The 16,723-nt window shown below is 48.2% G+C and overlaps 1 protein-coding gene across 4 annotated transcripts in view; it reads left to right on the top strand.

Moving 5' to 3' along the window:
• The first annotated feature begins 6,636 nt into the window (after positions 1-6,636).
• The window catches only part of LOC146176259 (uncharacterized), a 326,256-nt gene continuing 316,169 nt past the window's right edge, over positions 6,637-16,723 (top strand). For 2 of the 4 annotated variants that reach the window (XM_084582580.1, XM_084582576.1), the window contains exons 1-2: positions 6,637-7,321; positions 9,834-10,762. In XM_084582580.1, the coding sequence (XP_084438706.1) occupies positions 9,841-10,762 (922 nt within the window). In that variant the 5' untranslated portion in view covers positions 6,637-7,321; positions 9,834-9,840. Of the gene's footprint in view, positions 7,322-7,648; positions 7,735-9,833; positions 10,763-16,723 lie in introns of those variants that run through there. The other 2 variants (XM_084582578.1, XM_084582577.1) reach the window with 2 other exon arrangements.

Here is a 16,723-nt window from a genome sequence, read left to right as displayed (position 1 = left end):
ATAAGACGCATCGAACACATGCACAAGCATGACCGGTCACTTAGCAGAAGTTGTGTTTCACTGCTTTACAAGTGAAGCTGCGCCGGTTTTAGGTTTCGATGAGTTTCGAGCGGTCGAATGATTTTGACTTGCACATAAAGCCTGCAAAATATCTTGCCGCTACCATATGAAACAATGGCGCAATTAGCGATTAAAACCGCGATGGCTATGAGGCTTCACCGCACTGCACAGCAACGGGTTGGGGACGCGTGATGACGTCATTGACGGTACCGGTACGTTTCCTGCATAGACACACTTGGTTTGAAGAAATAAAAACAAGCGTACCGAAAACAAAGCTTAATAAATGTCTATTATCACCGCCAGAAAAGGCTCAGCAGGACGAGGGTGAATGCATGCAACGAATATTAGAAATATTACCGTCCGTGACGTCATCACAGAGCTTCTCCGCAGAACTTCAATGCTGTGAGAAGAAGCTCGAGGTTTGATCGGCGATTACGTCATCAGTTGTAGGGCTCGTGGCGCGCCGCGCATTCGAAGGCCGCGCCACTTCCCAATGCTCCCTGCGCGCGTGCCTGTTTCCCTCTCCCCACTCGCGCGGGGATAACCGGTCCCGCGCGAGGGGGCTATAAAAGAAGGCACGCGCCGCCGTCGCGCTCTCTTCTTGGTCCCTGGCGCTTCCTGGTCCCTGGCTCGTCGCTCCCGCTTCCCTCCCGGCTCTCCACGGAAACGACCCGCAGCCACCCGGACGACAAGATCCCTGTGAGATTAAATATGTTTGTTATACGGCCCACTGTGTGTTTGTCGTGCGCATCCCTCGGGCAGAGGAATCGCCCACACAGTTTCATCGCTAGCGCAAAAACACTTTGCGTGCATTACCTACAGCATATGTAGATTTAAATCCTTGAATATCGCGAAATTCTCGAAAAGGGATGCAGCTGCTCTTTAAGGGTGAACTAAAAACAAAACTGTCGGAGGCTAAAAACTTCAACTTTAACTCAATTTTGACAATATTCGTGAAAGAGAACTCATCGAAGTTTTGGAAAACGATACTTTACGGTCCTCATTACCTCCTCATTATTCTGTCCGCATTATTGATTATCAATCTGTTGTTGTTATAATCGCACATGGTTTGAGAACTGCTCTTACCTTCGCTTATTGCTCTCACAAACGCTTAATTATCTGATAGTCGGTCTTCTCATCAAATCCCAAATAAAAGCGCATTCTTTGCAGCGTTGTTTTTCAGCCGACGTCCGCCGAGCGTTCCGTTGAGATAGCGGGCTTTTTTGCAAGGCTTCGAAGCAATCCGGGCGGCGTGTCGGAAACGGTAGCAAGACGCCAATAAAGAACTTGAGGGCCGAAAGAAAGGTAGAAGGGAGGAAAAGAGAAGAAAAGTATTCCAAATGAAGGTAGCGAACAAGAAAAACTAAGGGAAAAGGAATAAATGAATAAGACCATAATTAGTGAAAAGGAAATTAATGAAGTAAGTAAATTAATCATTAATAAAACGGAATTGAGGCAGAAATGAGTGAAGGAAAAAGCAACAAAAATAAAAACGAATAAAGAATAATTAAAATCAGTAATTAAGAAAGAAATTAAACGGAAAGCGAGAAAAATTATACAGTGAAAGCACCGAAACGCTGCGACCGGTGAAATTGGAAAAAAAAAAAGAAAGAAAAAGAATGGATTGCTGAAGCCAGACCGGATGTTTCTGCTGCGGCGTCGTCACTTAAGATCCAATTTGTAGGAATCTCCGTAAGTAATTAATAAGTGATTGCAATATTTTCGAAAATTCAAGTGATTTGGCAAGTTGTTATTGCTTTAACATCGCCGTCCTCAGGCATCCGTCAAGCACTCAGGGTCCAATTCTCAGTCGTATAGTGGGACATTGATGCTCCTCCGTAACCTGTAAATTGCTATAAAACTAACTGAAGCTCGTCTCCAAACTTTTTAAAACGTTTTGATAACCTAGGAAGCCTTACGGGCTCCGTTATACAAGTGAGAATCAAAACATGCAGCCTTTCACATTTGGCAAAGACTATACAATTACGCAAAATCATCATCATCATCATCATCATCAGCCTGACTATACCCACTGCAGGGCGAAGGCATCTCCCATATTTCTCCAATTAACCCGGTTCTGTGCTAGCTGCATCCACTAGACCCCTGCGAACTTCTTAACCTCATCCGCCCACCTAACTTTCTGCCGTCCCCTGCTACGCTTTCCTTCCCTTAGAATCCAGTTACGCAAAATATGTTGTGGTAAACTACAAGTCATACCCAGCCATTTTTTTTTAAATTCCTCCCTGAAGAAGGAACCGAGCCATATCCGAAGCATCAGGGTTTTTTAAAATTAGGAACGATTTTTTGGATATTCCTCAACATTCTCTATAGTTACCAGACACAACCACACAGGCAAGTTTCTCAAAATGCTGTTTTTGATATGAAATGGACGCGCGTTCTCGTTCTGGAAACAATTTAATCTCTCATTTTGCATCGAAGCTATGAAATAACCAACGGAATTATTCTTTCGGAGTAAAACTACAGATCTGTAACTACGGCTACTTGTATCCTATCTAAAGCCTCTAACTTAACTGCCATTTCTTGTTCATCGATGTGAAATATCTCGACTTTTTCTCTTTTTCATAAATTTTTATATCTCATTTTCATAAATTTTATCATGTTTTATCATAAATTTTATTGTTCACAGCTATCCAGCTCTGTCATCCTGTCCTCATTCCGGACTTTACAACGTGTCAGCCACGCAAAAAGTGCTTATCCACCGCCTGCCCATCATCATCATCATCATCAGCCTGACTATACCCACTACAGGACGAAGGCCTCCCCATATTCCTCCAATTAACCCGGTTCTGTGCTAGCGGCATCCACTTGACCCCTGCGAACTTCTTAACCTCATCCGCCCCCCTAACTTTCTGCCGCCCCCTGCTACGCTTTCCTTCCCTTGGAATCCAGTTTATTACTCTAAGCGACCATCGGTTATCCTCTCTTCGCGCTACATGTCCTGCCCATGCCCATTTCTTCTTGATTTCCACTAGAATGTCTGTAACTTGAGTTGCTTCTCTGGCCCACTCTACACGCTTCCTATCTCCTAATGTTACCCCTACCATTTTTCGTTCCATAGCCCTCTGCGTTGTCCTCAACTTAAGTAGAACCCTCTCGGTTAGCCTCCATGTTTCAGCCCCATAGGTGAGTACAGGTAAGATGCAACTGTTGTATACTTTCCTCTTGAGCGATAGCGGTAAGCTGCTAGTCATAATCTGCGAGTGCTTGCCAAACGCCTGCCCATACTATTCAGCATCTTTTCTCAATTTGTCCACAGAATTTAAAAAATTACGTCGACAAAATAATTTACTGATATTTTAACTAATATACTGCTTGGATGTTGTACTGCTATCTCTTATGTAATACCCCATATCTGGGGCCCCTGAGGTGTGTTATAAATGAATTAATAAATTATAAACGCGGCGCATGTTCACATCATACGTAGAGTAGAATCGTTTTTTTTTTTTTTTTTTTGTATGCGTGCAGTCGCCTTTTCCCTTTAATAAAGTGCAAGCTGATGTAACTGCAAGCAGCCAACCTACCGAAAAAACCGTATGAGTCACAATAACCTCATATAGATTTCTCATACGAAGCTCATACAAATCTCATACAATCTCATATATTTCTCATGAGCTGAATGATATTTGAATGAGGTTATATGAGATTAGTACGAGTTCAGTATGAGTTTATTATGAGAAATCTATGAGGTTATTGTGACTCATAGGTTTTTTTTTTCACTAGAGAGCTAGCTGCAGTGCAGTTAGAACACTGGAAATATGAAGAGTCGTTCGGAGCCGGGGTTGGCGGAGTCAAAGTGGGTTGTGGACCGTAAACATGCAGCCATCCCCCTGCCCCAGCGTGGCTGCGGAATATTTAGCCACGCTCGAGTCATGGCAAATGTGGGGCGACCCACGTCTCGGCTGCCTGAGTTCTTGGGCGAAGCTGCTGGCAGCAATCTTTCTTTTTCCTTTAATTATTATCTTTTCTGCTCCCTGCCCCGAGAACTAACAGGGAGACGGTTAAGGGATGGGAGTATATTTTCTTCACATTCGCTACATTTCTTTCTTTCAAACTTTATTTTTTTTTTTAGTCCCCGGAATTCCCTTTTTTTTATTATTATTATTTGACTAGGGACTTCACCGCCTTATTCTAGCGCCAGGGGAAAAAATTAACAGAGCGAACTAAGAGAAAATGCCATTACTGCAAAGAGTAAGTCGGTAAATAATAACAGCAGCAGAACTAGTAACCAGATAAACTACTATGTAGCAGAAATATGGGGAGCATTATGTTTCGAAACTGAATGCTGGAAACTACTCGCGAAAAAGAAGAGTTTAGTTAAAGAAAATAGTAGTTTAAAGTTGAGCATCAGGAGCTTGCAATGCAGCATTCGAAGGTGCCTTCCTCCACTTTCTTTTTTTTTTTTTTTTTTTTTTTGCTACATTATCAGATATTTCGTTTTGTTTATGTTTTGGTCTAGTTTATTAGAGGTTAACCGTGAGTCTAAATGTTGAAGCTATTCATTTGCTTCCCTAGAAATGGAGCCTCTATCGCAACCTGAATGAGAACCATTCTTACTTCTCTAAAGATTAATGCAATCATTTCTATGGCCAGCGCCTGCCTTTCGTAATTCATTTTTTTAATTTAAAATAGGCCGCTACCTTTTCCTTCCACTTTTTCTAAACCATTCTTATTCTTCTCCACCACTGTGGCAGTGGTGGTGGCACTAGCACATTCCATTATTTCGTTCACTCACTCACTCACTCACTCACTCACTCACTCACTCACTCACTCACTCACTCACTCACTCACTCACTCACTCACTCACTCACTCACTCACTCACTCACTCACTCACTCACTCACTCACTGATTCACCCCCCAAGTGACCCCTTATTGTCACTGTTGGCTAATCTAATTTAGGGTGCTTCGATGGAGTGCGGCCGTTAACTCTTTTGTTGCCTTTGTTATACGAGGTGTCTTAAAATTTCCAGTACAAATTTAGCCTCGAAAGGCCGCGAAATATAGGTCGGCGGGGCCTGTGCAAGATGGTTGTGCGGCATTTTTTTTATTTAAGAGATTGCAATTTAAAAACGAGCAATCAACTGAAATTAACTTATGAAGGTACTCCAGAATAACAGACTGTTCAACGAGGCAGGGGAAAAGAAAGGAAACGAAACATGAGCACAACTGCAACTGTTTTACAGAATATGCACGGTGTCTCAGCTAAATGTAACCAAGGTTTTAAAACCAAACTAAAGGCTATTCAGAATCGCCTACTGAGATCTGCAGTATTTTTCGCTCACCAAAGCTGCGATAATACGTAGTTTATTGGCCTTCAAAGAAAGATTTCAAGTGACCAGCAGCCATTTAAAATAATTCAATTTCGATATCTCGAATCATAATGTTAATTCTGAAAATCTAAAAACTGGGTTCGTTTTAACCCTTGACAAACTTCGATTTCCCAATAAAAGCATGAGCCCTGAGGGCAAAAGTGATTACTTAAATGTAAATATTCTTTTTTGCATTGTAGTCTATGACGTTCGGTGATGCCCGCCATAGCATGATACAACGTATGTTATTTGATAGAGACATTGGCGTCAATCTACACTGACTGCACCGAAGTATCTTTCACGCTCTTCAAAAGAAAAATCTGCACTTAACAATTTGAAGCATATGAGAGATCACCAGTTGAGTTCGTAATAGAACTCTTCAAGCCGTCGGTACAACCGGCTCCGTTCGTGTCAATACACTATGTTGGTCAATGCAAATTCTCTTAAACAGCAGTGAAGCCATCCACACAAAAAGACGGCTCCTCCAAAGGCGGAGAAAGCTTAACAGACCCTTGCTAGCAGAACTGAGGGATGAGAAAAGCGAATGATAGCAAGAGAGATAGCCTAGACAGCAGGGCAATCTACGCTTTGAGAGAACGACAAGATAGCGGAAGCGAAAGATGCAATAATCTCCCGAGCCGAGGAGCCACAGGTCGTCTCTGTCGTATCCGCGCCGGACCCTCCCCGTATCGGCCACCTGACTACAACGCGGCGGAGTCACTTTTATAAGCGCTCCCTCTGTATACCCTCCCCTCAGGTTTTGACGGCGGTCTCGGGGCATATTTACACACATACACACGCACACACACGCATTCCACGGACGCCGCCCGCCGAGTACGGCTTTCCCACAGCTGCTGCCGTTACCGCAGCATCGCTCACTCTCTCCTCGCCTGTCCATCGCTGTGGAATAGAGACCCCCTCCGTTGCCTAGTTCCCTCCCGCTAACTCTCCGCCGGCTTTTCTTGCATGGTGCAACACGGAGCCTGGCTGACAGCACGACGCACCGGTGTGATGCCTATGCTTCGGCTGGCGACGAGGACACCGTCCGAAGACACCCGACCAACCGAGACCCGGCGCCGGAGTCAAGCGCCGGGGTGGCGTGGCAGTGTGTGATGCGCTAGGAAGGGACTCGTCTCAGGCCAAGAAGACTGCAGACGCCGGCGTTTTGGTGGACCCGCGGTGTGCGCGTGCGTTCAAAATTAGCAGCAAAGCTCTCCTTCTCCCTCTCCCTGTGTTGGAGAAAAGAAAAGCATAGCGGGGAGACGGAGTGGAAGGGAAGAGAACTTTCTGGGCGTTTTAACGCCGCCGCACGAGGAGGGTTGGATCGCCTCCTTCTCTTGGGACGTCTTCTCCTCCGGTTAACGTGTACGTGCGTTCCGCATCCATCTCGCGTCTCCCTTCGCTTCCGCCCTCCCCCATTCCACCACACCCTCAGCGAGTCTCCTGCGCCCATCCTTTCGGGCCGGGCCAGCCACCGGCGCAAGCAGCACAGGAGAGCCCATAGCCGCCGCAGCTGAAGCCTGTCCCGTTGCAAGCTGCGCCGCTCCCCGCAGCAGGGACCCGTAAGGCGGAGGAGTAGCCAGAGGAGTATCCACAGGAGTAGCCGGCGCAAAGAAGACGGCGGCACCCAGCTAACGGTCAACACCACCACGGGGACTATATCGCGAAACTTCGTCCTCAGCGCGGTCACTACTTTATTGAAGGAAGAAGCCCGGCGTACGTGAACCACAGCAACCCTTTCAATTTCAATCGCTGAGGCCGGCCGCGCTTTGGTTTCTTCTCATTTTTTCTCCGGCGTTCGTCTATTCCTCGAAGAGAAAAAAAGGAAAGCCGTGGAGGACTCCAAGACAGAAGTGGCGTGTCGTTGAGACCCAGCAGCGACTCCCCGTCGTCGCCCTCGGGGCATCCCGTTAAGAGGACGTGCCCGGAGCAGGTAAGCAGCAGGCGCGGTTCGCCGTCGCCAGAGTGAGATAGCCTGTTTTCTTCTATTCCCCTTTGAGTTGTATTGTACGCCCTCTCGGCGCCGGCGCCGGTTAGATGATCCCGCATGTCTCTGGCGTCGCCGCTACGTGTACCGACGGCGACATCGCAATAGCAGCTGTATAAGCCTGCGGTGAATGTGTGCGTGCGTGTTTGTAAGTGCGGTGTCGTCCCGTTAACCGGATACGGCCGTCGGTGCAACCGGAGCGAACGGCCGCGTACCCCCTCCCTCCTCGCCCAGGCGCGGCCGGCGGAGAGCCCTGAGCTTGTCTGTTCGCTCTAGCGGACAGGTGTGCCGCGGACCCCCCGCGTATGTCGGCTTCATCGATGATCGCTCACCGTCATCAGCCGCCGACGAGATGGCTGGTGAGTGTATGCGTCCCCTAGGGTTGCTCTGAATCGTTTAGGAGAGGCGTGGCGGACGATATACGATTCGCTTTTACTTGCATAGAAGAAATATTGTCGGATTAATGACCTGACTCAAGCCGCAGTTGCGCTTGTGAGAAGCCTTATACTTCCCCTCGGAGACGCGATTAAATCGTGTGCAGGCGAGAATTTAGAGAGGCAGAATTCACGGTGAAGGTCTGTTTGGCGATGGTTGTTGCGGGCGAGAATTGTCAGGACTGAGCACTGGGCCTCGCGCGCAGGCAGTGTTTTTTTGTTTACTAGTAAAAATAAGTCTTTAGTGAGCTGTTGAGAGTAGAAGCACATTTCGTTTCTTCCGCAACTGCCTTTGTGGTTCAGGAGCTAAGTGCGGATAATCTTACTTGCCGGTACCATACTTGTGAGGGCGGCATCGAACGGTAATAAATTCCTGTGGTTTCCTCGCAATGAGACGACGCGCTCAGGAAAGGTCGTGGTTTAACATGTGGAGCTTATGTGCAGCATATCCTCGAATTTGCTGCAGAAAACGCTCTCGCAGCATTCGTAGTATACGAACAATAAGCGGCGAGAATTGTTTTTTTTTTTTTTTTTTTTTTTTTTTTTTTAACCCCGACTAGGCACACATTCTCGCGCATCAGTGCTACGCACGTCTACAAGCGACTTAGACGGGAAAGAGGAAGAGTGCGTGCGTTTTTCTGCGTCGTGCGTGGTAAACTCGCGAATCGCTGACGGACGGCCCCGCCCTTGACCTTGACTGCGCTTGTCGGCTACGGCGCGTATGCGAAATGAATTCCCTTTAAAACTTACCGAGCGTTGCATGAATTAATCTGTGCTACTCGTTCTTGCGGCGGCTACCATAAGTACCTCGGACTTACTTTAAAGCTCCGGGATGAAATTAAGCGCAAAAAGAAATAAAACTCAACTCGTCGTGTTCTGTTGCATGCCTCGCTTGCATGGGCCAAATTTTTCTAACATCGTTTCCTAACGCTTTGCGCAATGTGACTAAGTGTATCAAGTTCTCCTTACAAGCGGGATTTAAAGTAGAGCGGTTGCGAACCGCATGTTCCCGCGTTCTAATACGCCAGACTGAAGGAAAACAAAGCAATTAGCTCAACGGCTTGCAGCGTGAACCGCTTTATTTAGCTCCGCTTAGCGGGGGGAGCTCCGGAACCATTTGTCAGGACGCGCGGATTTTTAGGAAACGCACGCACACACAGATGACGTCTAGCATGTGGGTCGCTCTAATTATTTCTCGCTTATTGCACGGTTCCGACTTCGTGGCTCCCTAGCCTCGCCGTGGTATGACGTCCATGTCGCATGGGGTCTTTCCATCGACGTATACGTGCCTTAATTATGTTCCCCGCACTCCTTTCTTTCTTTTTTTTTTTTTGGTCCCCAATTTCTGCTTCTTTCATCCTTTCCCCCCACAGCTCGGTTCATGGCGGGCACACAGAGTAGAATTACTACGAACTTCCTCCATCCATAACCCAACCCCGAACCTCCTCCATTCCGTGCCCTGGGGGTACATCAGGGTCCTGGTTCGTCCGTTATGGCTCAGCTGACGGTGGAAGAGTTGGTAATCCAAGACGCATGGCCGTCCTGTCCTAAAAATGCCAGCATGTTAGTCATTTTGTGAAGTCTTGCATATAGGTTTGCCGGTGTTTTGATGCATTTCGGGTGAAGAGTTGTCTCTAGTGTAGAGTATGGCCGTGCTTGCTTTCCATCTTGTAGTCGCTTTCTAGAACGCTGGCCATTTCAAAAGGTTACGTTGCTCGCTACCTGGAATACATCCGCTCTCACCATATGCGCTCAAGACGCTTCTAAGTCATCCCTGCAACCGATAAGCCATTCCCTAGCCATAACGCACCCACGCCAGTCGTCGCCTGTGTCGTTGGCGCTTTCCAGAAGATCGCGACAGCTAAAACCAAAGGGGCCCAGCCATAACAGACCGCTTCCGTAAGCAGACAGCGCAGTAGCCGCACAGTCCCTTTCTGCATGATCCGTATCGCATGCGGCGACGACGGCCGAGCAGGCAGTCTTGTAGGCTCTATATGGACGCTACCCTAACGCGGTGTGTCCAGGTCCGCGATGGGGAATCGCCTAGGGCGCGCCGGTCGCGTTGACGACTCGCCCGGCGAACAGAGGCGCGGGGCCGAGACGCCTGCAGAGTCGTCGTCGCCGGCGCCGCAGCGACCGCCGTCGCCGCAACAACAACAATCTGTGGTTGACCCCGCAGACGGTCGCGAGGAGATGGCCTCTTCCTGGCAGCAACAGCAGAAGGAGCTGCATCAGCAGCAGAGGGAGTTGGAGCAGCAACAGCAGAGGCGCTTTCAAGAGCAACTCGCCGCTGCTAGAGGTGGGGGAGGTGTCCCAGTACCACCTTCGACGCCTTCCCCACGCCAGCCTCCGTCTCCAGCTGGAGTACGGATCGTCGAAGCTAAGGCTGATAACGTCTGGAAGCCTCCTGGGGCTTCACCTGCTGTGAGCTGGACCCCGACGCAGCAGCAGCAGCCGTCGCCCCAGATCCAGAGGAAGCATGTGCAGTTCCAGACTACCCCGTCGTACCCCAGCCAAGAGCAGCCGTCGTACAGGCCACAGCCTTCGCCGTCGCCCAAGCCCTACAGGCCTCCTCAAGCTCAGTACGAGCAACAGCCTCAGCCGCAGTGGTACTCGACATCACCTGCGCAGGCTTCGCCGCGCTCCCAGGCTCACCTGCAGCAGCAGCACTCGCCACTCGTCCAGGTGACGGTGCAGCAGCAGCAACCGACGATGATGATGATAACGACGACCCCGACTTCGATACCGACCGCGAGTGGTGCGCCCAGTCCGCGTCGCGTTCCACTGGACGTGGTGCCCCAGCCGTCGGGCCAGCGTGTGTGGTCCGAGGAGCCAATCTGCGAATACGTGGAGCCAGGGGGACCCAGCCTGGCCCAGCAGATCGCCCAGCAGTCGCAGGATTACGTGGACGAAAAGGAGCTCGAATACCGGCTCGCCATACAGCAGCTGCAGAGTGAGTACTTCTGCGCATGTTCTTCTCTTATGTATTAGCTCTGGCACTGCAGTGGTCCAAGCGGCATAGGAGCGCGACCGTTGGAGATGTGCTCCACTCTTGTCTCGCTTCAGTGGACCGGGAAACCAACGCGACGGTTTGTTCGAAAGTTGGGAACCAAAAAGAAAGGATTTTCGACTATCTTTGCAGAATGCTCAAGGTTTCAGACAGATAAAGGGAATGGAAGTCTACTGTAGGATCTGTTCTCGGAGCAGCACGTACAGTTAGAGCATACTTACATGAAACGTGCAGGTCTTCATATACACTCTATAGAAATAACGCACTAAAAACTCCGGTCGAATGTGCGTTCCCGTTCGTGCCTCCGAGTTGCCGGCAAAGAATCTTTTTGAAGGGAAACTGAAAATATCTGTTTATTGTAAACCTGGACAGCCGGTCGTCCAGATGCACTATGGTCAAGATGACAAGGCCTCCAAACAATATTTACTTAATGATTACTTTCTGCGCTTCCGCGCGATAATCAATTATCAAGGTTTTTTTAAGTTCTTTCTTATATTCGGTTTAGTACTTTATAAAACTATTCTCATGTAGCACAATGCAGCGAACACTTTTAGTTCTTGAACGGAAGCAAAGCGTTTTCTGTCATACTTACTATAAAGTGAATTCACCTTCTGAGTGCCGGCCCGCTCTACAGTGTATATCATGCAGGCGGTAGCGGATCCACGCAAAATATAATCAGCTATTTTTAGAACCTCCATGCGGCAGCCATGTTTAAGTAAATGAATGATATACCTCGACGTCGCACCCCGATCAGGATTTTCATAGGTAAACATGGCAATATTTTAAGATGGCTATAGCAACGAGGACCATATCTGGGAGTACCGTGATCACCCCAAGGTGGAGGAGAGTGTGCGGTCCGGGTTCTATGCTTGCAGACGCATCTAATAGAGTGAGGCGACAGTGCGCCGAACAAAGGCCTTGTTTACAAGCGGAAGGAAGTCTTATCTTCGAGACAGCGACAAGGACTCTGCCAGGTTGCTAGAAGCATTTGGCATAGGGCCCGTAAACCGTCGCTCGTTCTACTGTGTCGTATAATATACGACACGTGAGTCTTCACCCTTCGAGGTCCGTGTTGACGAATGGCAATTTAGACAGACATAGACAAGTAACGCGTCGCTACAGTATAAAATATACCGAGTTATATCTTATCTTTGGTTGTGCTTTTTTGAATCAGTAGCGACTGTCTCATTGTTCCGACCTGAGTCGCTTGTGCTGTTCCCAAGCGCAGCTTGACCGAGTAGCAGAAAGACGATGTTCTAAGGTATGTCGCCGGTTTGGCTGCATGTCATCGACTGGCTTCATCTGATGACATCCAGCGTTTAAGGCAACGCCGCGCTAAGTATGTCAAACAACCGACTGCTACTCTGTGGTCAACTACAACATGTGTATACACTTTTACGGGTTGCTTCGTCTATTCGCCTTCAAGTGGTCTAATACTCCGCTTTGTAGCAATATGGTAACTAAATGTGGCATGGTCCGAACAGGATGGCGCGCAATATACTTATGATTGTGTTCTATACGCGCCTCTGGACCACATGGTAAGAATGTGGTGAGAAAACAATCAACTCGTGCATGTCAACGTGAGGAGTTAGGCTAATAGGTAAGTATTCATGGTAAACGAGCACAAAAAAAAAAAAAAAAGAACACTGCAGAGAATACAACAAAAGTGCTCGTCTCTTTTCTGCTGTGTTCGTCTTTTCGTGCTCGTTTACCACGAATACATGCACGTCAACTTTACTGGCCCTGGTTTTCCTTGCCTATCGTAATGATTCAAACAACTTGTGAGGTGAACTATAATGTGACAATCACTGAATAAGATAAATTATAAGCGCACATTTTGCAAGTCTTACCTCAAGCTTGAAAAAGAGCAACTCAGTGTAATAATGAGAACGCTTCTTATCTTTCTCGTTTCTACGCTAAAGCCGTTCAGGATTGTCCGATAAGCACTGGGGCTGACTTTTATAGAATATTCCCCCTTTTTGAAGAATATCTGCATGGACATTGATGAAACGTGTCGGAGCATATGATACTGCGGGCGTAAACTGGCACCGACCTCATTTACTTCGTCTCTTCCGAGGCGTCACATTTTGTTTTTATGCAACAGCAGCGACTTTATGCCCTTGAGATCCCTCAAATTATTTTCTATAACTCGAAAGTACTTCGAGAATCCAAACCTATCATGATTTTTATCGTCTTCGTGAACGTTCGTGCGCGATGAAAAAAAAACAAAACGAAGACCGCTTTGTGACATAGCCACGAAATATTTCGCGCAGTGCTTTCGTTATCTAAATTTATCTAAACAGTCCATATTTATATCTTAATAGTCAATATTTCCCGGCTAATTTTACATTACTTGCGAACTAATTTCATTTGGCTGCGATTAAGTAATGAGCGTTCCGATGACCTGTTTCAGCAACACCTACAGTCTAATCGCTCGTTAACATTTATATTGACGAGGTTGTGGTTGAGGATGCTGTGGCTCGATGCATTGCGGTGAAAGGTTCGGAATTCTTATTCCATTTTATAGGCGAAGCCATATCTTGCAAATGGTCTCCATTTTCACCTTCACTTGTCCTCCGGGACTCGTGTGTTCGTCTTTGAGAATGTCAGGTCGTCCCTGTTCGAGGCGGAGTACAAAAATGTGGAACGGACGCGAGTACAGGCTGCAGCTACAGCCAAGACGGTGAGCTGTTGCTGCACCGGAAGCAGACTGAGGGCAATTTTGGATTTTTCAAACAATAGCTTTGCAGAAAGCAGAAGAAGAATTTGACGTGATGTTTCCTACAGCATATATATATATTTTTTTTTCGAAAAGTTTGCCACAAGGCACAAGTTGAGATAGGGGGAATGGGATGCAGGAGACAGAAAGTTAAAAGAAGGAGTGAAGTCCAGTTGCACTTATGTATTCGCAGAAGTTGGCGGTGTAGCGATTGTCTATTGTCCACTTCTCGTAATCAAAATCGCGGTTCCACCGCAGGCCCACCTTCATGAGTAGCCGTTGTCTAACTGGAGCCGTTGCTGGACACGTCCACAAGTGACGCACATCACAGATCTCAGGTGGAGTGTCACAGTGAGGGCACCTGTCAGTCACTGGCAGATCTTTATCACGACGATAACGTACAGATGGGTCAGAGCCGCCCCTGCCTGAATCCGGCGCACTGATACCTCCTCCTGACGAGTAAGATTACAGAGGAGAGGGTGCGAATACAGAGGAATGAGAGCGCACGAACCACTGGAAAATAAACTGACGTTCTTCAGAAGCGGGCACATGCCTCACGTGCGAGGAACCCTTTGTGAATAATGTACCCATATTTAGAGGCTTTACAGATTACGAATCACGGCCGTGTGTTTGAGTCCCATTGCTGCCTTTCATTTAGCTTTGGTCGTTCGGAAGTTTGCACATGCCTGATACCCTGTGGAACTCATGCTAATGAAACTGTGACCGACAAAATGATACTAGAGTAAATGATTAGGGAATTAAGAAGGAGGGGAGGGGGGGGGGGGGGGAGGGGGGATCGCATTTCGCACTTACACTCCTATCACGAATGGCAATTCACCAGTATTTCCCAGATAAAAGCACATTACAGCTGTACCTTACCGGCATTCACTAATGGGGCGGAAACTACACGGCTACCAAAAATAGGTGAATTTAAACTGAAGACAACACAGACAACGAGCTACGGAAAAGAAACTGACAGGTACAATGTAAATAGGCAGGGAAAGAGCACAGTCAGCCAGACAACAATTATGTCATAACCATCCGTTGTGGTCAAAATCAAGAAGAAATTGGCCTCACATGTCCGTTGACGCACCGGACTAAGCTCGAAGCGAAAACAAGATACGCGCAGTAGATATATCATCACTGGACGCCGCAACTGCGCCGTGAAAGAAAGAAGGAAGGTTGTAGGGGAAAAAAAATGAAGAGATAAAGGTGTGGCGTGGTGGATGGCTACGGAATAATTTCGATCACCTGGGGATATTTACAGCGCACGGGCATCGCACAGCACATGATTGATTGATTTATGGGAAGGGAAAGGCACGGTAACTGTCTCACTTGTTTTCTGTGGACACCTCGACAGCGCCGTAAGGGAAGGGAGGAAGGTGGGAGAGAAAGTGGAAAGAGAGAAAGAAGAGCCGTAGTGGTGCCGGGTCACTGACGATCAGCACATGAACGCTTTTTCGTTTCGCATCCACCAAGTGAAAGAGGAGGCAAGCGTAGCAGGGGCGGCTGGCGGTCAGATGGACGGAGGAGGTGAGGAATTATGCGAAGACACGATGGCGATGGATGGCCCATGACCGGGTAATTTTGGGGAATATGGAAGATGCCTTTGGCTTGCTGCGGTTGTTATAGTCAGGCTGCTGCTGCTGATGCGTTCAGGGCAAGTTTGACTGATGCTTCGTGACCCGTTTCGTATTTGTGTTTCCAACGAAAGCGCTCCCTCGTAAATAGAAAAACCTTGAAATTTATATTCGGCGTCTTTCGTGACCATCATGGAAGGCGCGTCATCGCAGATGGCTGCCAGGTCTCGGTCCGTGCCAGAATATCGCTTAATATCAACCCTGCACCAGATGTCGGCGGGCGTTCGTTTTTATTATATCGGCCATTTTTATTTCTTTAATGCTTTGCTCGAGAGCGGGTGCATGCTTAGAGCCTCCCTGAAAAGATCCTCGCAGCGAAATGTTCATGTGCTATTTCATGTAGCCATTTTAATTTTTTTTTCATATATATTTTTGAAGTCTTATGCGGTCCATTTATTGTCCATTTGTCACGTTAGACGTGACGACCGAATGATCGTAACGACACCGATGATATGCTTACCAAAACCTGAATTTATTTCCAAATATTTGGAACCTCTGTGACGTCATATACGGGGCTGCTCTGTGACTCCGCTGTGTCTAACCCAGTGCCGATAGAAATTGACAATTTCACGAACCAGTTATAAGTAGTCAGCGTGACACGACTCTATACTATAACTGGCGGAAATGAGTACGAAATGTTTGGCTGCATTTTGGTCCGTGCATTCACAGTCATCGCATAATCGCCATTCGCCTATTTTTCCTTTTCATGCGAACACTTCTTGGCGACACCTTCAGTGCCACCAGACATTTTTCTTTTTTGAGACTCAATCTAAACTAAGGCGCCGCGTAGGTGTCGGAGACGGAAAACGTTAACTAGAATTTGTATCCCGCCGGCGCGCCGCGTATAACCTCACTTGGCACGGGCGCGAGCTGCTGGTCACTCGATATGCATCGGGAGAATTCAGAGTGCGGCGGCGGACAGTCGCCGAGGTGGCCGACGCCTCGGCGTCAACGGTGACGGCGCTGGCGACCACGCGGCAACGTCGGAGCATTCCACGGTGCTCTCTCTCTCCTCCACCTACTCGTACTGTACCCTCCCCTCTCCCTTCTTTTCGAGCTCCGGAAGAGCTATGGCTGCTTCTCCGGGATGGCTGGAGCCTGGAAGATGGTCGGTGTCTCCCGCGTTAGCTCTGCGGCTGGCTATTCCGGGGGACGCGTTGGGCCCTGCGTCCGGCCTGCAGGCCTAGCTATACTTAGACACACCCTCCTTTCTTTACTTCGCCCCCTCTCCCGACTTTCTTGCCGTTATGGCACCCGGTGCAGAGAGTTGGAGACTGGAGGGAGAGTCTTCTTTTGAGACGGATGCTTCAGTATGGGTCGCCACCGGCGTTGAGGGATAGGTCTTCCACGCCGGGCTGCTGACGAGTAGGCGGCAGCGACGCTTACGTAGCCTCTACTGCGGTACAGAGCGGCGTCTCGCGCGTTTCCTTCGCCAATCGGTGACGCGCAGCACTCGGCAGTTTGGAGGTGTAGACGTGCACTCGCGGCACGTCAAGTTGCGAAAATTGCACCGTACGATCCTCTCCGTTTCCTGTGAACGTAATG

This window comes from Amblyomma maculatum, chromosome 10 (genome assembly GCF_055883805.1).
Source record: "Amblyomma maculatum isolate TAMU_Amacu chromosome 10, ASM5588380v1, whole genome shotgun sequence".
Lineage (NCBI taxonomy): Eukaryota > Metazoa > Arthropoda > Arachnida > Ixodida > Ixodidae > Amblyomma > Amblyomma maculatum.
This window is presented reverse-complemented; position numbering and strand designations above follow the sequence as displayed.